The following is a 24,360-nucleotide window of genomic DNA, read 5'->3' on the forward strand; positions in this document are numbered from 1 at the left end:
AGTGACGTTGATGAGTTTGCAGGTGAGTGTATGACACTGGTGTAACTGTGCAAACTGAACGATTAGCAATAGTGACGTTTATTATGCAGTTTCCCTGTATGTATCATTGGTCTTTCATTCAAGCTGTCAAACCACAAAAAGACATACTTGTAACTAAAAATACATTGTGTAGGCTCTATAAAAGATACGTATACACAATAGATATACCACTGATGGCTAAAATAAATAACATACATTTAAAATTAAATTGCACACAGTCATACCTCAAACGTGAATTTTGAAGCGCCATGTGTTTAAAAAAAAAAAGTACGTAATTCAATAGGACTTCAAAATTCACATTTGAGGTATGACTGTGTAATTTATGTTGTAGAACAAAATGTCCACGTATCGTCAAGTAATGTATATTTTACACATAAGTTCAAAAACCCCATTATAAAAAACACCTAGGAAAATCCAGAGGGACCCATGGCGAATTCGCTTCAGGGTTTTTGGACTACTACCTCAACAGCTCTATTGTTTCGAATTTTAGAACGCGTGCGCGACCCACTGCCGCTCACACTTTACCAAAGTTGTGTTGAGAAATATGTTTGAGAAGACAAAGACTACTGTGTAACGAGCAGCCCTATTTAAATCTGAAAACTCCTGATATACAGTATATCGATAATAATCGGGAAAATCTTCCGATTATCGATGCGTGAAAAACCCTCAGCCTAATATATAACTGTGCGCAAGTATTTCTAGGAGAACCGTTTTAAAGGCATAGAAGAGTCACAACAAATATTGATTGTTAATTCAAGTCAAGTCAAAGTTTATTTCTATAGCACATTTAAAAGCAACAGAAGTTGACCCAAAGTGCTGCACATCAAACAATAATAATAATAATAATAATAATAATAATTTAAAAAAAAACATTAAAACAATTAAAAAAACACAGATCTACATAAAGTCAAGGATGCTTAAGATTTCTTAAATTGTACCTAGAACAACCATTAAAACCTCAAATTGAGTCAAAAACTAAAGAATGTAGATGGGTTTTTATGATGGATTTAAAATTTTAATAGAGGGAAAAGACCTAATGTGAAATGGAAGACTATTCCAGAGCTTAGGGGGAGTGACAGAAAAAGCTCGACCTCCTTTCGAGTTAAACCTCTAACGTGGAACAGATAAAAGGAGTTGATCGCTTGACCTAAGCAATTTAGGAGCTGAATATTGCTGAAAAAGGTCAGAGATACTGTATATTGTGGTGCAAGTCCATGCAGGGCCTTGAAAACAAAGAGCAGAATCTTAAAATCATTCCTAAATTCATAAATAAATACTATTCATTATCATTATCTTTGAAGGCATCCTCATTTTACAGGGTTTTTCACAAATACCTAAACCTTTTACACAGTACTGTACATGTTAAACAACAAAGATCAGAAGACAAAGGAAGAGCTCACAGCTGTGTTCAGGAGAGAAAAACAGCATTCACACCTCTTTCCAGTTGTTTGTAATTACTGGATGAGGATTTTTAAAGATCATTCATATTCTGACCAATTTGTGAACCTGTCCCACAGATTCACTGACAAGAACCAGCTTAAAAGAATGATTTAGTCACAAATCAGGCATCACTATGACTGTTTTATCTCAGAAACACAAAGGAAAAATTATAATCAACTCTAAATCCAGCATAGAGGGGTTCAGTGAATGTGGTGTTGAATGTGTGTAAGTGTGTGAGTGTGTGTGAGTCAGAGACGCTGTAAAAGGACAGAGTGCCGGCTGACCAGTCCAGATACACTGATACTCTGTTAGAGAGGGGTAAAGGGGCATGGATGACAGTTTCCTTACTATTGTGTCTGGCAGTGAATCTGTTATCAGAGCAGTTCAGAGTCCAGGACAGTTCATTGTATCCAAACACACTGCCTCTGCCTTTCCTGTTGATTCCTTTATACGTCACTGATATATCAGTTACTCCACTCCATTCAGCCTCCCAATAACAGTATCCAGCCAGACTCTCTCCACACATAACCTGATGACACTTTTCAAATCTCTCTGGATGATCAGGGTATGACTGCTGCTCTTCCATACATGTGACCTTCCTGTTTTCTTTAGACAGAGAGAGACGTGTATGTGCTGTGTTTGGATCTAGTGTGAGATCACAGGCATCTGAACACAAGAAGAGAACATTTACAATACAAAACAACAATAACTGAATGTATGTGTGTGTGTGTGTGTGTGTGTGTGTGTGTGTGTGAGACCTACATTTCTGTGGTGCTGGTGTAATCCTTATCTCTCCTCCATGATCAACACTATTAAAAACACAAGACATCACATTAATTCACACACATACACACACACACACACACACACACACACACATGTTGGTGCGGCTATCCTTATGAGGACTCTCCATAGACATAATGATTTTTATACTGTACAAACTATAGATTCTATCCCCTAACCCTAACCCTACCCCTAAACCTAACCCTCACAAAAAACGTTAACGTTTTTAAGTGATTTGAATTATGAGGACACTAGAAATGTCCTCATAAACCACACTTAAAGCATAACACCCTTGTAATTACCCAAGGGTGTAGATTTGGCTTGAACACTGGGAGGTTACAGTGTGAAGAATTTACATGTTTCCATTGATCATTGTATGTACTGTACATTTTTGTGCAGACTTTCTTCGTCCTCACTATGTTGACCTTTTTTTCCTGTTCCTATACAGTACATTTTGTTTGTATATCTCATTCAAATATCAGACAGCCCAGAGTCTCTTCTGATGCTCTGTGTGGCATAAACAGAAAAGAAAGAAGATTCTTTCACAGATTCTTTATCTATACTCACAGTCTCTATTTTGATTAGAATATTATAAATACCTCTGACAGTATGAGAATCCCATTCACATTTGGTAACAACATTTGAATAAATTTTTTGGTTTTGTTTTTCCTAATTTTCCATAAGTGGATTTTCACCGGTTCACAGGGTTACAAGAATTTGCTCCTCCTGCACTTTCATTTAGAATATAAAAGTTATTTTTAGAGTGTTTATTTGACTGTAGATATCTTCATGTGATCGGCGTATCAGGCTAGGGCAAGGTGCACTAGTAGGGGGTAACTGCATTGAGAATATTGTCCTCCATAACTGTATTGTAATGCACACTTGCTGCTGTGCACTGGGACACATCATCAGTGATGTATCTTGGGGTAATTGGTTGTTTCGGGTTTTTCAACATCAGGCACCCTCACCATGGTGACCCAACTAGGGTTGATCAAGCCCTGGCTTGTGTCCCAGTAGCACTCACATTTCAAAGTTTGCTCCTTGTGATCCACAGCCATCTCAAGGATCTTTCTGCTGCCTCTTTTGCACTTCAGATGGCTCTATTCTTGTTTATCCCCATCACTCCCAGTAGACTGTAAATTCTGCTAAAGGACTGGGCTGGTTTGTACAAATCTCTCCACCCTTTGCAGCAGCACAGCACTACGAGATCCTCATACTTGGATCACTTGATCTCATAGGCCTCCTCTATCCGATCTTCCCAGGGTACAGTGACCTCCAGCATAATAACCTGCTTGGTTGACTCTGATGATAGTACAATGTCAGGCCTGAGGGTGGTCTCTGCGATCTCCTCTGGAACTCTTAACTGTATTCCTAGGTCGACCCTCAAATGCCAGTCGTGGGCTGTCATGAGAATCTCTGTCTGCGGCCTCCTCTGGAGCTTGGGTTGCACTCCTGCCCTGACAAATATGATGTTAGTGCTCTTTGTTGATTGGAGTAGCAATGGTGTCACCAATCCCCTTTAACACCTGGTCGTGGTGCCAATGATATTGCCCTTCTCCAAGTGATTTGGGACAGAAGCTCAGTATGTGTTCATCTGTCCCTTTTTGCTGGCATAGTGGATGTGCAGGTGTTTTGAATTTGCCCAAGATGAAGAGATTGGATGGGCTTGTTCTCTCCACTTCCACACTGTTCTCACCTCAACACCAGCTTGTGTGACTTTTGGGTCACAGGATTCCCTGTACTGCATGCCTTCTCTTGCATTAACCACCATAAACTCCTCCTTGATGCTGTTAAAAGGGAGCCTGAGCTTGGTCCGATGACCGCAGAGAGCATTGTTAAGGCTCCAAGGTAGGCTGTACCAACACCAGAGGTAATGGCTTACGCTCCTCGTGATGTTCTCCTCTGTTGTTAAAGAGACCTTATAAATCAGCAGTGGCCAAAGGATGCATGGGAGGATTCCATGCTGGTACACCCAAGCTTTCCAGGTAGTCCTGAATTGTCGAATGACACCAACCAGGACTCCAGAGCTTTGTTGGTTGCCTGTAATAAAGTGGGGTCTTTAAGCCTGCAGGTGAACTGCTTCCCTAGGGTCTTCACTAGCTTTTTGGTGATGGATGGTATGGGGATGCTGCTGATGTTATAGCAGAATTTGTCAGTGACCTTGCCTCCTCTTAGCACCAGTGCTCTTAATTTAGCTGGTTTGAAGCTCATTCTTGCCCATGAGATGTGCCTCTAAATCCCCTGTAAAATCCATTTGGTACCTAGCACAGATGTTGTATTCATTGTCGGATGACCATGAATGCACTAATCAGGGGTTGCCACACCCGCAACTTAGACAAGGAGCCCCTGCACTCCACCTCTGCACCTTTCAACAACATGGTCATTGACAAGGTGAAGAGGATGACCGATATTGTACAGCCTTTGATGATGCCCTTTTGCAGACGATGGCATTCTGATGTTATGTCCCCAGTGGTGACTCTTGGATGGAAACTGTCATAATAGTCCAGTATGAGCTCTACAGTCCTGTCAGGGACATGGTGCTGGTCAAGAGCCTCCTTCACCAGCTTATGAGGGATCAACCCATAGGTATTGGCTAGGTCCAAACAAGCACAAGCAGGTCTCCTCTGCCTTACTGAGCCTCCTCTGCCTTCCTGAGTTAATGGTTTCAGCAATGGGAAAAAAGGATCCAACATGTTAGAAAAAATAGTTCTGTCTGGGCGGGCTCTAGAGTTCTCTTCAAGTGACATATGAGTTTCTTCTTTTACCGAAGAGCTGACAAGACGTCAAGCTGGTCCTAACCTTTTTCATCGCACTTAGCTGCATACCATCACAAATGTAGATTGTAACCCATAGTGATTCTGACACCAAGCATTTTCCTTGTGTTTTTTTCTACACTAAAAATTATAAATTAACCCAGTCAAGGCACAACAGTCTGTTTTTACTGAACGAAATTTCTTTGCCCACTGAAAGCTTCAAGTGTTCAACGGCAAGCCTCAAAGGGATAGATACACAATCACACACTTTCACAAGGTATGTTGCTTTATGAATCACATCCTTAATCACTCTTTTACAATTGTCTATGTTCACATGGTACTCCTGTTGTTATTTTGGTGAGCTCCACATGACAGAGTATCAGAGAGAGAGTTGCGGTAAGTTGGTATGTCTGTCACCTCTCCACCATTTTTTATCGGCAAGTGTGTCATACTTCTGACTGAAGAGAGTGAGATCTCAGCAAAAGAGTCTGGAAGTGTGACACCCTCGGCCAAAATAAAGTTGTTTGGAGTCTGCTAGTTTGGCACCAGCTTTCAAATAAAATAATTCCACAAAATATTACAAAAGTTTTAGTGAACTCTGTTGTTTTTGCATATAGTGTAGGAAATAATAGATCTGATTTATAACCATTTTGTGGAGAAATAGAATATGAATATCAGATAGCAATCTGATCAGTAAAAATGCATGAAGTGACCAAGAGTTAATCCCCCTAGGATATATTTGACTGTAGAATTTTGCAGGTTGGGATTCAGTTGGTTGTTTATTCAGAATTTGAAATGAGTAAGCAGACTCTAAATCTCACTCTTCATAAAACACAATATACTAACTGAGTCATTTACAAACACTGAAACATCATTTAATACTGGTATGTTAAAATCTTGACATCCATTGTGCGTTCATGAGTGTTACAAGAGAAGCTCATTCACAGTGGATTGCATTTTCTCATGAGAAATTGCATTATTAGTGCTAAACCAAAAGAGAGAAGCTGAACCAGCTTTGCTCATGCACTTATGAACATGCACATAGAGGGACAGCAGTCTTCAAGGACATCATAGCACACATATAAAAAATCTAAATGACAGTATGATTGTTACTGTTCAACATACTTGAGTTTGTCCAGTGTGCAGTTTGGATCATTGAGTCTCTCAGAGAGCAGCATGACTCCTAATTCTCCTAGGTGATTGTAGCTCAGATCCAGCTCTATCAAGTGTGAAGGGTTTGAAGTCAGAGCTGAAGCCACATAACAACAGCCTTCCTCTGTCACCATACAGCCAGATAATCTACAAACACACACAACAAACAATCATCAGTGACATCATTTGTGACATTAGAATTGATCAAGCCCTCAACACTCAAATATTTTAGATCTTTAGATAAAGAAAAATAAAAGAAAACATGTAAAGTAAAAGGGAGATTTACCAATAAGATTTACCTTGGATTATGCTGTAAAAATGATAAATATTATTTAAATAATTAATTGATTTTTTATTAAATCATTAATTTACTGTAATTTCATGCATTAAAATCAGTGGACAAAAATATATTGCCTGTTTAAATGATCAGATACTGATTATCCACAATGCACTGATTACAGGTTTAGTTCATCTGTTTCATACATACTTCAATATCTTCAGTTGACAGTTTGGACTCTTCAGTGCATCAGACAGCAGTTTTACTCCTGAATCCTGTAGGTTATTGTTACTTAGGTTCAGCTCTTTCAGGGAGTTTGATGATTGAAGAACTGAAGCCAAACTTTCACAGCACTGATCAGTGAGATGACAGAGTGTAAATCTAAAAAGAACAGAACAAAAGTTATTTTCCAAAAGATACAGTTCTTCCAGTGTGGATGCCCTCTTTAATGAGAACTGCTTTTATTAATGAAAATAAAACAAAATATTTTCATTGTATGAGTAATTTCATATCAGGGAAACAGTGATGGTATTTTGTTATATTCTCTTCACGAGAGTTCATTTTTCCAAGCTACCTAACTATAGACATTGAATAACTTCCCTGTGGTAAATGACCTGGTAGGTGAAATTGATGTCCCATGGTTGAAACAGATATTTGCCGATTATATTAGATAATCATTTCAACCATTGCTTTGTATCTTTCAACATCCTATTTGATTAATTTCAACATCCCATCTGATTCAATAATTTTGATTCATGATTCATGTGTATTTTTTTCTTGCTATAATTTGTAGTAAAGACAGAGGTGGGTAGTAAAGCGCTACATTTACTCCGTTACATTTACTTAAATAATTTTTTGGGGAAAAGTTACTTTTATAAGTATGTTTTATGGTGGGTACTTTTCACTCTTACTCAAGTAAATTTCTGATGAAAAAAAATGTACTTTTACTTCGTTAAAATGGATAGCGTTCCTGTCGTTACATTACTGATTTTAATTTAATAAGTGTTAATAAATGCGTAATTTATTTAGATTTTTGAATGGGACTCTTACGACAGCGGAACTTCACCTGAGTCACGTTCAACACTACAGCAGCAAGCGCGCAAGACAAACATTTCTTCACTCCATTCAATGCCTTAATTTTTCACCAAGACAAGGATATATTTCAAGATTAAAGTTACAGGTCCAACGTAAAAAAAACACGGTGAGGTAAGTTTTAGAGATTGTGACAATGTGGGCTTGTCTGTGTCATGGTGATACTCATTTATTTTCAGCATGAACATTTTTATATAAGCGCTGCAATATATCTGTGCCTACTGTATAACTCCTTGTAAACGTCCGCATTAAGTGCAAATGTTTTGCCCCGCCGATCGTAATTGTGAGCATTTCTGTATGTGCAAAGTTGGCGTGTGCACAGGTTTTAACAGATGCGGGCAGCTTTGTCTTATGGACAACAAGCTTCCAACACAGAAATAAGGTGCAATTTACCCTTAGTGTACAGAACTAATTATCTAAATTATTTCGACACTTTCAGTGCTGGACTGTCACTGAACTAAATTCACACAGGACATAAAAAGCTGTGAAATAACGACTGACGATATGAATAAATTATGATCTTGCTCAAGTGTATAATTAAACATTATGTATAACTTGGTGACTGTGTGACATTGTTCACGTTTTTCACCATAATAATTACTAGAAAAAGGTTTCAAAATTCTCTTCTAACTGACAGATTCTTCCAAATTTGTGAAGCATCCTTAAAGTGATAGTTCAGTCTTTAATCAATATCATAATTTCCCCACCCTCTTCCAAACCTGTAAAACTTTCTGTATTCTGTGGAACCCAAAAGATGTTAGACAGAATGTTAGGGACTGACAGTCTCAGTCACCATTCCCTTTCAAAATATGGAGGGAAAAAACATGCAGTGAAAATAAATGATGATTAAGGCTAGCATTCTGTCTAACATCTTACAGGAATAATGTTTCCAAAAATGAAAATTCTCACATAATTTACTCACCCTCATGCCATCTCAGATGTGTATGTTTTTCTTCTTCTGCTGAACACAAAGATTTTTAGAAGAATATCTCAGCTCTGTTAGATTATACTAGAATGCAAGTAAATGGTACCAAAAGTCTGAAGCTCAGAAAGCACATTGTGATGAGGAGGAGGGCTAATCAGCCGAGGAGAGGGATAAGTGCAGCTGGATGCGGCAGTTCGAGAGAGAGAGAGCCACACGCATCTGCCATGTGTGCGTTTATGTTTTGTGTCTTTTTGTTTAAGTTTAAATTAAAATATTATTTTCCCGCCTCCTCCTTTCCCATTTTAACCGTGCATTAAAGGAATTCAAATGACACTGGTTCAATCTATGTCTTCAGAAGGGATATGACAAGTGTGGGTGAGAAACAGGTCAATATTTAAATCCTTTTTTACTAATAAATCTCCACTTTCACATTCTTCTTGTGTTTTTAGTGATTCAATTCTTTGTGCATATCACCACCTACTGGGCAGGGAGGAGATTTAATAATAAAAAAAAGGACTTTATATATTATAAAGTTATAGATATTTATCTGTTTCTCACCCACACCTATCATATTGCTTCTGAAAATCACTGGAGTCATATGAATTACTTTTATGTTGCCTCTATGTGCTTCTCGGAGCTTCAAAGTTCTGGTCACCGTTCACTTGCATTGTATGTACCAACAGAGCTGAGATATATCTCTAAAAATCTTAATTTGTGTTCTGCAGAAAAAAGAAAGTCATAAACATCTGAGATGGCATGAGGGTGAGAAATGTTAATTTTTTTGGTGAACAATCCCTTTAATTTGATGCTGGAATATAGGAGAGTAAACATCCATTACGTTAAATGTGAAAGTAACTAGTTACACACTACTTGAGTATTCTTTTTATTGGATACTTTCTTACTCTTACTCGAGTAATTTGTAACATTATTACTTTTACTTCTACTTGAGTAATTATTTTTTTAAGGTAATTGTACTTTTACTTGAGTAAAGTTTTTGGCTACTCTACCCACCTCTAGGTAAAGACGAGCGCTGATTGGAGAAGAGATGTCTGCAGTGCTCCCGTCTGAATGGACATGACAGCGACTTGACTTAATGCATTAAATTGCATAAAAACATTTAAAGTTTAAATTTCATCATAACATTGACAATTTGAAAGCTGAGACTTTGTTTTATAAAAAACAACAGCGAACTGTCAAACATCAACTTGCATCAAAAACTGCCCTTTGTGACTTCTGACATGGTGCTATATACTGTTTGGTGTATTAATATTTACACCAGGGTGCACTAACTGACCTCAGTATGTTCAGGTGACATTTTGGACTCTTCAGTCCATCAGAGAGCAGCTTTACTCCTGAATCCTGCATGTTACTCAGGTTCAGCTCTCGCAGGGAGTTTGATGATTGCAGAGCTGAAGCCAAACTTTCACAGAACTGATCAGTGAGATTAAAGCCAGCAAGTCTATAACATGATGATAAAATACAGCATGATTAAAAGGGAGATGATGAGTTCTATTAATGTGTCCTGCATTCTGCACATGGCACTGATTACATATTTATCACATGATTGATGATCCACTTTAGATTGGGAGGTAATACTGTCTAAATATAGACTGATGATCAGCCCAAACTTTCATGAATTAGCCTGATACTACGGACGTAATTTTGGACTCATCTGAGAACATGTAACTTGACACAGCTTCACCAAAATATTAAATCGCTTCAAACCAGCAGGATGTAATCATATGAACTGGTCATTCATTATTCTTTTACTTTAAACATTGAAGTCCTCTAAAAGTACATCTTCCCTGTTCAATCTTTCCCCTGTTTTTGCTGCCTTGACCCTGTTCATTTTTACTCGTTTTGGACTGTCATTAAGTTTTTGTCAAATGGCTCAAATAATTAAAAATAAACAAAAGAGACTAAATTAATTTAATATACAATCACATATTTGAATACTCACAGAGCTTTTCTGCTGTTCATCACAGCTGGTATGAGTCTCCTTCTACCCTCATCTGATGTGTTGTATTTCCTGAGATCAAACTCATCCAGCACCTTCTCTGATATCTGAAGCATGTACGCTATTGCTGAACAGTGACCTGGTGAGAGAGAATTCTCTGAGTGTTTGTCTGATTTCACATACTCCTGAATCTCTCTGTACAGAGTCTGATCATTCATTTCCAGCAGACAGAGAAAGAGATTGATGCATCTTTCAGCTGAAAGACGTTCACCACCCTTGATTTTGTATTTAATGTGCTCTGTTGTGCTCTTGATGCACTTTGAGCTGTTCTTTGTGTGTGTCAGTAGATCCTGTAAGAGTCCCTGATTGGACTCCAGTGAGATGCCCAGCAGAAAACGAAGAAAAAGATCCAGATGTCCGTTTTCGCTCTGCAAGGATTTAATAACTGCTGATTTTAGTAGCCTGAACAGAGAGCTTTTCTTAGAACTGTACCACAAAAACAACTTCAGTGATTCCATGTTCTCCATTACATGTGAGTACAACACAAAGAAAGCAGCTAGAAACTCCTGAAAGCTCAGATGTATAAAGCAGTAGACTTTCCTCTGATGAATCACAGATTCCTCCTTAAAGAACTCAGTGCAAATTCCAGAATACACTGAGGTGTCTATGCCACTCTCTCTCAGATCCTCTTCATAGAACATGACATTGCCCTTCATAAGTTGTCTGTACGCCAGTTCAGAAAGTTTCACAATCACTTCTCTGTTGGACTGCAGGAGTTTCTTTGGATCTCTCTCATCTTTCTCATCATTCTTCTGATTCCTCATATTAATCTGGATAAGCAGGAAGTGTATGTACATTTCAGTCAGAGTTTTAGGGATTTCTTCACTGTGATCTTGTTTCAGGATGTTTTGAAGCACAGTGGCTGAGATCCAACAGAAGACTGGTATGTGGCACATGATGTGGAGGCTTCTTGCTCTTTTAATGTGTGAGATGATTCTGCTGGCTTGATGCTCATCACTGATACTCTTCCTGAAATATTCCTCTTTCTGAGGGTCATTGAATCCCTGGATTTCTGTCACACGCTTGATGTATTTGGAGGGGATCTGATTGACTGCTGCTGGTCTGGAGGTGATCCAGATGAGAGCAGAGGGAAGCAGATCTCCTTTGATGAGGTTTGACATCAACACACACACTGATGAAGTCTCAGTTACATCAGAAACTTTCTCACTGTCTGAAAACTTCAGTGTAATTCTGCTTTCATCCAGACCATCAAAGATGAACACAACTTTACACTCATCATAAATCTTTGAGTCCACATCTTGAAGTTCAGGATGAAAGTCAAGCACAAGTTTGTGAAGACTGTACTGGTCATCTTTAATCAAGTTCAACTCTCGAGATGGAAGAACAAATATGAAATCTACATCCTGATTGGCTTTTCCCTCTGCCCAGTCCACAATGAACATCTGCACAGAGACTGTTTTTCCAATTCCAGCGATGCCTTTAGTAAGAACAGTCTTGATTTTTTCTTTTTTCTGTTTTCTTTGCTTCTTACACCCTGGTTCAGGTAAGTGATCAAAGATATCATTGCAATTGATTGGAGTGTTGTGTAAGTGTTGTGTTCTAGATGTTTTCTCCATGTGTAAAACCTCATGTTCTTCATTCAGTCCATTCTCTCCCTCTATGATGTAGAGCTGTGTGTAAATCCTGTTTAGGAGGGTTTGATGCTTGTGTAGTTTGATTCCCTCAGATAAGCCCTCATTCTTGTTCTTCATGCTGGTTTTATGTTGGTCTTTGACTCTCTGCAGGACATCATCCACTGGTTGGTGGGAATCCTGCTGTAGACCTGCAGTTTCATCCAGCAGTGTATGTGTCTGCAGGGCTGCTTCTGTGTCGTGCTGCCTGATGTGGGTCTGACGGTCAGAGGCAGTGCAGCTCAAATGGGACTTCACTGATTTGATTACACCATCTCTCTCCCCACTGCGTAAATAAGAAGAAAAAACAAAAACAAAAACCTTTGTGAAAATAATATTTAAATGAAAATACACCACACTGAAACCCAGTGGTGTAGTGCAGACTGAAGAGATGGGCATACTGTGAATTTAACAAGTTCGTCGCACTCCCCACACGTGCATCCATCCATCCGGTCACATAGGCCTATGTTTAATCCAACTATTGCATTAAATGTGGTCTTTTATGGTCTGTTGTAACTATAGTCCTATTTGTTAACATATATATATATATATATATTTATATTTTCCTGCAGTGTCAGGATAGAAAGAAAGTGTATACACTTATAAAAACCATGGTATGAAATATATAAGTCACCATGTTAAAACAAATATTAATTTAAGTTGATGTTATGTTATGTTCTTTTTATTACTAGTCACATGGGAAAAAATATATCATTTTAAGTAGTACTAAAATAATAAACTAAAACATAATGTGTTCAGCATTGGAATTAATATTCATATTATTATAAGTGAACTATATCTTAGTTCTAACTAAAAATAATTCAATTTTTTCCCACTAAGAAATATCCATTGAAATGATTTGATATATCACAAGAGATAAAACGGCACTGTCAAAAATGACATTTGGTATAATTATAGGAAAGCTCGGTTAACTTGGCCAGCATCTGCGAAGAGCATCAAAATCTAGCACGGGTAAAGAGGTGGCACTGGTCACCCCAAATTGAAATACAGACACCCCATGTTTAACCTTTGTTAATTCCTTGTATATAATCAGGGATTGAAATTAACTCCTGCCAAATGTGTGTGAAAATTAACTTTGGCAGATTATGCCATCAAATCTTTAGCCAGTTTTCTGTGTTACTCTATCACGATACAACATTACAATTATTTTCTCTAACAGTTTTTAAAAAAACAAACTCATGTCCTGAATTTTCTTTCGGCTATTTAGAATCAAACGGGATGTCCAATTCATGAAGGAATCACTCTTTTTTGAGTTGGTTCTTGGCTTAGCAAAATGTTTCGAATCAGTTCACGATTCATTCTGAATTATTTGGGCGGCTCACACATGCACTGAATCTTGGAGTGGATTCTCACTCAGTACAACAGTAAAGGTAAACTTTAGAGCACATTGAACAGACAGAGCTCTGGATGAAGTGGAATATTTACCGACAATCAATTGAAACAACACCTGCAAATTCATTCCATCATTTGCCAGCACTAAAAATGGTCTTTATTAAGTTCAACACTTGCGTGTGCAGCTTGAGCGACTGTAATGTTTGTAGATAAACATTTTCTTAAAAAAAGAGTCTTATAACACTAACACGAAAGTCCCAAAGTTGGTCATGTACCATGGAAGAACCACAATGTTTTTTTGAAATATTGTGCCTCATTGTGAGTATAGCATTGCTGAGTTCCAATGCAATGACACAGTGGGAGACACCGTATACTTAATTAAAATAGAAAAGTAGGCTACGTTTTTGAAAGGTACTTTTGAGAAACTTCAATTAGTTGTTGTGTCATGTAAATAAGTATTTTAGGGATTTTGTAACAGTATGCATGTTAAATCTGGTCAGTGTTTGAAGTACTCACTTTTGTCATATAGCTTGTATTGTAACTAGCTTCTTTTTCTAAAGGGCAGCATTCAGCTTAGCTATTTGTTCTGTAGTTGAGAGCAGCTAAGTAGTTGGTTGTTTAGCTAGCTAAATAAATTTTATATTATTATTATTATTATTATTATTATTATTATTATATTTACTACTGCTGTTAGTTGCTTACATTTTTTAATCGCGATTAATCACATATTTTTTGTAGTTAATCGCGATTAATCGCAAATTTTGAAAATGCTGAAATTTGACACCATATATAATTATTGTCCTGTCAAAATGCATTTATTTCCATTTTAGGAAAGAAAACAAAGCAATATGTAACAATATAATGCTTTATTAACATTTTCCAAACAAAGCCTTCCACAGTATAAAGATAGAAATGCAGTAAAATAGCACCAATTCAAGTAACATTAAACGTTTCCTAAAGTCTAAGTGGGAGTATGACTAATTAAAATAACTAGTCCCCACATAGGTTGCATATTCATTGCAATGGGCATTAAATCTCTTAAACTCTCATCCTCCACAATATTAATCAGCCGGCAGACTGTGACTATCCACTTTGCTAGAGTAACCACTGTATTCGTGTCAGTGCGTCAATGCCAGCATCATCAAGTGTAGCTTTGAATGCTGCCTTCATGTGTTATCGGAATTATCCTACTTCCCGCTTCTGAATTGGTAATTATGATTATGTCGTATTTAAGTCTTTGTTGTCTGAAAGGACAGGAAACATGGACGACATCAGGTTCATTCATACATATTTGTTTTTTGAGGAAATTTTATTTTGACATGAGTCACACCATAATACATATAACTCAGTTAGCTTGCTGAAGGTAATGGCATTTTGGTCAAATCCAAACTATTTTCATGGTGTAAAAATTTACAACATGCATCAAATGAGAACACTTGGCAATAAAGCTCATTTTTATTCTGATTCAAGTGGTTTCTGATATACAATACATAAATGAATATGACCGAAATGGAAACAGAATTTTTGTGCTTCGATGCACAGTGTAAGATATTTTGGCTTTTCTTAAACGTTTTCTTTGTCTTAGTAATAAAAAAGCCCAGCATTTTACAAAATATAGGGGTAAAAGACCTGCCATTTGTAGTGGAGTACTTGAGCAACTTACCCAACACTGCTGGGTTCTGGAGATGCTGTCTTATGTTTCTGTACAGCACCGCCCTTCTCTCTCTTCTTATAGAGACTCATTTTAGAAGCAGTGCTCTAGAAACACACAGAACATAAATATGCATAATATATATGGGAGGAACTGAATTCTCTTGCAACACAATATTAAACATACATACATAAGCACATAAACACAAACATACAAATCAGTTGCAAATCTTAAAAAATGAATGATAATGAATCCAGAAAAGTGTTCATGTTAAACCTACCTCTGTCTCATCAATGTTGAACTATTGGTCTCGAGATCGCAGCATTTAAACTCTCCTGTTCTAAAGCTGATTCACATTATTCACAGACAGATTGTCTCTCTTAATGTTATTCACTTCCTTTCACAAAAATGGACTCTGGACTGGTTTATATCTGTACAAGCAGTGCAGTAAAAAAAAAAAATGAACCATCAGATACAGAATGAAGCATAAAACATGTTTGTACTGTATATGTAAAACACACCCACTGAGCAGAGAACAAATGAAACAATTGATTTTAACCCTTAATCACTGTTTGGGTCATTTTTTACTTGTGGCCCAAGAGGGAAGTAAGAATGTAACTGCAAGAAGAGTTAAAACTAGGTGTGACAGGCATGCACACATTCAAAGGGGTTTATGTCATCATCAAGCACACCTACGAGAGTGGAAAGTCAAGAGTGGAAAAATGAAAGAGGAGGAGAAACACAGCCAGTCCACTTATGTAAGAAATTAATCTAAGCCTGTTTTACAAAGTTACAGGTTTTCAGACATTTCTGCCACTGTAGCTAACTAAGGTGTAGACAATAGACATTTATGGAGGATGAAACCTTCAAAAAATAATAAATAAATAAATAAATAAATACACAAATCCATATATAAACAAGCAAATAAATCCATATATTTGTGCATAAATAAATATATAAATAAATGTGTGAGGTGATATACAAATCATTAAATAAATACAAAAATAAATAAATGCACCTATTAATGCAAAATTATAAAATATGAAACGGTTGGGGAAATGCAAAAATTTTAAAAGGAATGTAAAATTGAAATTTGATTTATAATTCTACATTTCTTTAACCATTCATTTATTTCTGTGTGTAGTTCCGTATTTATTTTTCCTTCGTGCAACATTCTAATGAGAGGATGTCAATCAAACTTCATTAGGCAGAATTTAGGACACTATTGGCTGATCATTGTTGCTTGACTATGACATTAAAAAGGACATTACTGAATTTTCACAATCAATCAATAAATAAAAGTTTAGCAAAGGATCTCGCATTTACGATTCTCCAAACTATTCGCTGTCTCGTGGAGCAACTATGCTACTGACCTTCTCGCCGCCAAGGTGAAACTGCAAACACCCCCCAAAAACCGTTGCACTTGGTATCGATAGTTTGACTGTGATGCCTGAACAGCTATTGACCTCCTCTCATTAGCATGTTGTGTGATGGAAAAATAAATATGGAACAGCATACAAAAATAAATGAAAGATTAAAGAAATATAGAAAGTGGACTGGTCATAGTAAGTGTCAATCTGACATATGAGGGAAAATATCATATGAAGACATAATTGATGACTTCCAAGAAGTCAAGACAGCATAAATTCTGAGAGGAATTTTGCTTTGGGCCCCCATATGCTCAGAAACGGACCTGTTTTCAAGAACAATTGGAATTAAAATGCATGTTCGGTGCCGTTCATACAATAACTAAATAGTACTGAGGGAAAGCCTAGTGCGGCTTGGCAGGTAATTCATGAAAAACACACATACTCACGGACCAGACTAGTGTAGCAAATCTAACTCTAACTATGGTATTTATTTGTCCGATATTAAAGCATTTTTCCTTAAAGGTGCTGTAAGTGATTCTAGAATTTCCCCGAGCTGAGCCATTGGATTAGCCATGCCACGTTTTTTTCAAAAGCCAGCACTCCAAAGATACCAAATTAGCTTTATTGAGCAGAAACGGTTGTCAAAAACAACAGCAGCAAAATAGCGCCCTCAACGAACAGCTATTATGAGCAACATGGCATAAAAATGGCATTAATCCTCAAAAATTTGCTGTAACTACAATACTATGAGAATGCGAAAAATTATTGACAGGCAGAAAGCATCATTGTCCGCGGTCCACGGAGACATTTTTGTTCGCTGTTTACAGAGCTCTAGAGCTGTCACAGAGACTGGTGAGATATATCAGGACACTTTTTCATTACCATCTTTCAGGGAATAGTTACATTTTTATGAAAGCATCACTTACAGCACCTTTAAACGGATATTGTTTTTGTAATATTGGATAAACTTATTAATGGTGCCATCTGGTGGGTGTTTCAAGAATTGCATGCTAGACCACCATTACAGCACTGCATGTGAGGGGAAACAACAGTGTTCACAGGTAAAATAGCTTTGGTAATATATTACTTAAATTAATAATTTTATTCAATGTAACGGCCATTCAAGCTCAAGTGAGATGTGTTGCATAAATGCTTGATGTATATGTAACCAGTTCTGCTTGATCCGCTCCGTGAGGGATTCAAACCAGCGTCTCCGGCATGGGAGGCGGGCGCGCTAACAAAGAGTAGCGTCAGTTGCTAGTGCACCTCCTGACGCCAGGGAAGTGAGGTTTACACACTGCACAGCTACCTACCAGCTGGATACCTTTACACTCATCCCCCTAAACTTCACTCCCATCTGTGTCACGGCACCACTGTAACCGAGCGGGATTCGAACTGGTGTCTCTGGCATGTGAAGTGGGCACTCTAACAAGGAGGCTAAAGGCTACAGCCTCTAGCTTCAGTCACTTGCGCGCCTCTTGAGACCAGGGGAGTGAGGTTTACAAACTGCACAGCTACCTACCAGCTAGCTACTGTTATATATTGTTTAAGCTTAACACCTTGAAACTGTGACAAACTCATGTACTGTGGCGGAAGACAAATCCTGCATAGTCCCAAAGACGTAACATCGCATTCATTTAAATCGAAGAGACTTGGATAGAGTGCATATTGTAAATAACCTTTATTTCACTATTAATCATAATTTACGTTTTATGGGTTTACGTTTTGCGTAAACAATACATGTGTCACAATAAATCTAAAAGTTGCTTTGTGTCTGGTGACAATGAGAGCATTGATGAGACGTGTGTGCCATTTGCTGCCAGATAGGCTGCAGACACGCTGCTCACTGAAAAACACTTAAAGGGGTCATGACATTACTTATTTTTATTATTATTTTAATATGTCCCTTGAGGTTCACTTATAATATTAGTCAAGTTTTTTTTTGCACAAAAAAACAGTCATATATTTGTAAAACATGACCATTTTCCACCCTCTGTCAGAAACGCTTGGTTTTGGTGCTGCCTCTCCTTTAAGACTTGACAGAAAATGCCCACTGTTCTGATTGGCTCTCTGTTCTGGACTGACCTGATTTTTCTTTGCCATCTCACTGCAACTGGGCTAGGCTACGGACGTGATATGGTAAAGTAGGCGTTGGTGTTGTTGTGGAGACAAATCTATTTACAGGATACAGTATATCTCCACTTCCTGAGCAAATATTTTCTGGAATATATTTTTGCCATCTGTAACTCTCTAACAAATTAAAATAAGATGATGCAAGATAATGTATCCAGAAAAAGGTTCTTTCAACCTTACCTTTCTCAAGAGCAATGAACTCAACATCAAACACAAACTTCATCCAGTTCATAAATCCATTCTATCAGTCTCCAGATAGCAGCATTAAACTGTTCTATAACGTATTCCGATTATTCAGACCACTTTTTCACCAAAGGTAATATATGTTCTTCCTTTCACAAAATGGAGCCTGCTGAAAGTCTTTTACTTCGTCATAAACTGGTTGGACTGGTTTAGGCGTACAGTGAATTTTACTAGCAGTGTGATTCATATGTATGTGACCATACAGTGAGGAGCATACAACAAAGTTTAGTCATTTATGAATCACCCAAGATAGAACAAAACATAAACAAATTAAACAGCAGAGCTTTAACGTTGCAACAACAAAAGCATATTAAACAACAGAACAGGAACGAATGACCATAAATGACAAACCCTGACAAACTGTTCCCTCTAGTGACCATCAGATCAAACTCAACTTGAGTTGTTAATGTGAATCTACAATGAGAAGGGCATCTCTCATGAACCAATAAATTGCTACAGTATCACCGATTCATTCCAATTCTGCTTACTAAAAATAACATCAACACAGTTCATTTCATCAGGAAGACACATCAGAGACTGGAAGTTTGAGGTTAGCCAATGACTTCTCAGATTCTACAATATTAGCTCTGCTTCAAAGCACAATGGTGGTGCTTGGCTGGCACAGGACCCCCCCAAAAGTATGCAATCTGCGTGCTCAGATTCTCTGTGGGCCTGCTCATGGGTACTGTGTTCCAACACCAGGTATCACATAACTGATCACTCGTCAATGGCAATAGGGTGGTTAAATCCATATCTTCTAAAGCGTTATGATTTGTGTGAGAAACAAATCGATATTTATGTCTTTTTTTTACTATCAATCTCCACATTCTTCTTCTTGTTGGTAATTCACATTCTTCGTGCATATCGCCACCTACTGGGCAGGGAGAAGAATTTGTAGTAAAAAATACTTACCCTGCTCCATTTTTGAGCAAAATGCGGAAAGTGACTACTTCAAAGAAATATAGCTCTGTCTCTTGAACCCATAGGCCTAGAGGGCTACCCTTGGTCTTTTTAAAGGTGACAAGTGGGGCTTTAATGTTCCACAGATTTATCAAAAATATTACAGGATCAGAGCAAGAGAAGTTCAAATTTACTCAAAATAATTTAGATTTTTTTTCATTAAATGTTTTTAAGTGAAAATATATTAAACTGGTAATTTGGGCACCTCAAAACAGAGTTGTATCAGAGCTTTTTCTAAAGACAGGTCCAGCGGCTTTTCATAAAAAGTCATTTTTGGGTGATTTTTTTTTATACATTTACAGTACGAAAAATACAGTATAAGATACATAACAAGCTATATGCACATTATATTTCACAAATACCACTCAAATTTTTTTTTTTTATATTTCCAATCATTACATAAAACGTACAATAGACTATAAGTATTATAACAATAACTTTCATAAAGTGTGATTACAATGCATAAATGAGTAAACAAAAAACAAAACTATTATTATTAAACTGATCAATTATTTACATTTTAACAGCCATGTGATATTCTCGAGGTCATAAAATATTGAGAAGTCTCTGCAATTTTAGAGAGTATTCCTTATTAAAACGGCATGCAACATTCAACTAAATACTCAAATACATTTGTGTTGTATAATCTAACATCGATCTCTCGAAAGAAGTCGCAAAACCATATGTTTGGTTGCCAAACACCCGTACGCACGGCGAGTTCAGGGCGCTGTCATTATGGGCAGACACGCTGAGATCATGACAAATGACGTCACTGAAGCAACTTACATAAACTGATTTAAGCCAACCCCTGTATCCTTTGCAGCGTTATTTTATTGGCTAAATGACCTGTCTGTCAGATCTTGAAAAGAGATCCATTGGCCAGCTTGTTCCACGGAAGTGTCCGATGGCCGTTTGGAGACGCCAATAAGCCCTTTGATATGGATTGATTGACAGCTCCGGCTGTGAATCACCGATCGAGGAATGGGAGGCGTCATTAACTACATTTTCATCCAAAGGTTTTTTGTTTTTTTTTGCGACAACAGGTGTAGTGCATCAAAAAGTTTACAGATATAGCTGATGGAAACGCAAATAATCTTTAAAATTTCACAAGTGTCGACATAATATATTTCCGTTTAACTTTAGCGCATAAACTCTATGTCGATACTTCAAATGTTGCGAAAAACTGGTTTGGAAACATTTTTTGGCGAGAAAATTGCCATTAATGTAAAAATGTAGTGTCATATGACAGAATTTACCCTAATCGTTAACATGTGTTAATCAAGTTTGCTGATGACACGACGGTGGTAGGTCTGATCACTAACAATGATGAAACAGCCTACAGAGAGGAGGTGCACACTCTGACATGCTTAACAGTAACACCATGTTCTGTGTCTCCTGTCCAGGGATACACCAACGGAATATGTCACTTCTGAGTGTCTGGTTCACAGAGAGAGAGAGACACTAACAGACCATCCAACATTCTGAGTCTCCGCTTCACACACACACACACACACACACACACACACACACACACACACACACACACAGAGAGAGAGAGAGAGAGAGAGAAAGAGAGAGACAGTAACAGGTCATCCAATATTCTGAGTCTCCATCCAAGAGAGACTGTAATGAGAAGGGCATATCTCATTAACCTAAAGCTGCACAATTCATAGAAAAATAATCAAGATTGCAATAACAGTGTTGAAATTACTGTATATAATCATGAAAATTGTCAATTACAGCATTCCATTTAGAACTCCCATTGCACCAACATTTTCTATTTACAACAGATTTTTTAGGCCGTTGTGTGCATGAATGAAAAAGCGTTTAAATTAGTCTAAAGGAATTTCAATAATGATTAGGGCTGTCATGATTATGAAATTTGGCTGACGATTAATTGTCAAACAAATAATTGTGATTATGACGATTAATTGGCTCTTTTAGCGCTTTCACAATAAATTTAAAAGATAAAAATCAGATAATAAAATAGGGATATATGATTTTCTTTTAAGGCTTTAAAAACTTGTAAATGACATGAAAAATAATGTTTAAATATCAAAATATTTCTAAATATTTAAAATATATCTCTCTTTTTGGTCAACTTTAGTTTTGGTCAACTTTACAGTAACACTGTTGTTTTGGAACTCCTATATTTTATATTGTATATTTTTATAAAAAATAAAATATAATTTTTTTAATATATATTTTTTATATTTATATCATATTATATTATGCAATAGTAAATATTAAATAAACGTAAAAAAAAATAAAAAAAATAATGCTCTTTGATTAAACCCATGAGCCCTTATTTCTCATGAAGCAAAACCTTTGAGATTTCGTTTCGTATTTTTCTCACTCCACAGAAATAGAGCAAGCATGCGTCTCCTCCTCTGTGTCACTGCGTGCCATTAATGCTTCGTATATGAACTCACAATGACCAGAAACATTTGCCATTACACGATCGTTTAAAGTGAACCTTTGCATTTACTTTAAAAATTGACATTCGTTTATATTTTCGCTGGAGTTTGGTGTACTGTTGACGACATTTAGCCTATATATTTGCTTAAAATTCCCTTATTTGGACATTAAAATGTGATTGGAATTTGAAGTGCACAATAATCGCAGTTGTCTCAACCGTGGTTAGATCAAATAACCACGATCAGACGATTATTTAATAATCGCACCAGGCCAAGTAATGATCACTATCTGAATTATACTGCATATACAACTCTTTTTGTTTTTCATGCAGTTAAAACACTAAAGCAATTCAGGAACACACTTCTCAAGTTGTTTTGATGCATCGGCTGTATAAAGAATATGGCATGCAACTGCCCCACACAAAATGAGTATTTTAATTTCAATTCTATTAATCAAAATCAATAACCGCAATTACAATATCATAGGAAATAATCGGCAATGATGAAACTAATTACTAAACTAATAAATTCCTATCACTGATCCATTCAAATTCTGTTTTCTAAAATGGCACATCAAAGTCCATCTCGTCATGAAAACACACCAGAGACTGGAAGTTTGAGCATCTATGCACTATGATGAGCTCATTGAAAAAAATAAATCCAAGATGCCAAATGACTTGAGAGAAATTTCGATGGTAATTTATAATCTATTCAAAACTATATATATATATATATATATATATATATATATATATATATATATATATATATATGGGTGCATTCATACATATCCTCAGAGTATCATGTCTTTCCTCTCATGTCACCTGTATTGAGTCATTTGCAAGATGATTTTCCAGTGCACTTCATGTGAGGAAAACTACAGTATTTGTCTTGCACGTGGAGTTGATGCATTTGTAGAGTGATCTAATCAGTCACTTATGAGCTATTGTTGCATATTCCAGGCTAGACGGCTCAAACAAACCAAGGAGTTTTAATATTCCTGGAGAGAGCTATCTGTTAAAATCCCCATTCATCTCTGTGGTGTTACTCGGCTGGCTATATAATAATTTTTATTAATTCATTAACACATTTACTGGCTTTCTATTCACATACCCCGTTCAGTATAACTGTATGCTTGCAGTTCCTTTCAGAATTCACTGCTTAGTTGAAATCTGCCTTTGTTGATGATGAACACTGAAAAACAGTAAAAAAAACATTTGGTAAAATTCCTCTGTCATAGAGTGACATTATTCACATTTTGAATACATCCTTTGAACAAGTGTGTTATTTAATTAAATTTAGATCAATTGGGCCACTTTCGCCACTCATCTCAATGATAGAAACCTATCCTTCAGTACAGTCATGATTGTTGTCTTGAATCAGGCTTCAGAAATTCATTTTCTGTCAGGACCTGGTAAAGGTAAATAATATCATTTTCTAGAATAATCTTTTTAACTGATACAGGATATGAATGTGGACTTTCAGCTGATCATTTAAGTCTTCAGGTCACCACAATTAAAAAGACAACATGTTTGAAAAGGAGGCTTTCACTTCAAAGTATAATATAATGCAAGTGTGAGGGAGGAACGATAGATAGTTTCAGAATTAATATGAAATTTGTTGTCTGGTTGTATCTTTTTGTCTTGGTAACTATTTTTAATCCATCTTAATGATATTTTGACACTGCTTCCATGTTATAATCATACATTTTAAAGTAATTTATATCTGTGGTGAAGTAAAAGTGTCTCACTTCCTGTGCACACACTGCCTCAGTGATTTAACGGTTCTCGCGCTTGAATGAGAAATGCGTGCGAAAGGCATTACAAAAAGTTTTCTAATGATGTTAATCTTCGCTTTGACTTGGTTTTAAAGTTTTCCATTCACAAAATTGAAAGAATGTAAATCACAATTTTTGCTGCCTTCAGTGGACCTGGGAAGCTCATACCTCCGAGTTGGGCATTCCTTACAATGGCGTCAGGCATTCAAGTGGGAAACAAAATACGGAAGAAAAGAAAAACACAAATTTATCACTTATTCACGACATAAATGTATGGTCTCTAACAGATTATTTATTAATATGCTTAAAACAAACTGCGAAAGGTGAGTCAGTCATATATAACAAAT

At 36.8% G+C, this 24,360-nt stretch overlaps 1 protein-coding gene across 2 annotated transcripts; it reads right to left on the bottom strand.

The window, feature by feature from the left end:
* Positions 1-420: 420 nt before the first annotated feature.
* LOC127455168 (NACHT, LRR and PYD domains-containing protein 3-like) lies at positions 421-18,938 on the bottom strand. 2 transcript variants are annotated; one of them, XM_051722815.1, is made up of 8 exons: positions 18,797-18,938; positions 15,126-15,220; positions 10,422-12,395; positions 9,756-9,920; positions 6,655-6,825; positions 6,141-6,314; positions 2,242-2,288; positions 421-2,145 (listed from the first exon to the last, which is right to left on the bottom strand). In XM_051722815.1, the coding sequence occupies exons 1-8, from the start codon at positions 18,821-18,823 to the stop codon at positions 1,622-1,624; spliced, it is 3,177 nt and encodes a 1,058-aa protein (XP_051578775.1). In that variant the 5' UTR covers positions 18,824-18,938; the 3' UTR covers positions 421-1,621. The 2 variants fall into 2 exon arrangements, with proteins under 2 accessions (XP_051578775.1, XP_051578776.1); XM_051722816.1 differs by lacking the exon at positions 18,797-18,938 and adding an exon at positions 15,394-15,676.
* Positions 18,939-24,360: the final 5,422 nt, after the last annotated feature.

This window comes from Myxocyprinus asiaticus, chromosome 17, assembly GCF_019703515.2.
Source record: "Myxocyprinus asiaticus isolate MX2 ecotype Aquarium Trade chromosome 17, UBuf_Myxa_2, whole genome shotgun sequence".
Classification (NCBI taxonomy): Eukaryota; Metazoa; Chordata; class Actinopteri; order Cypriniformes; family Catostomidae; genus Myxocyprinus; species Myxocyprinus asiaticus.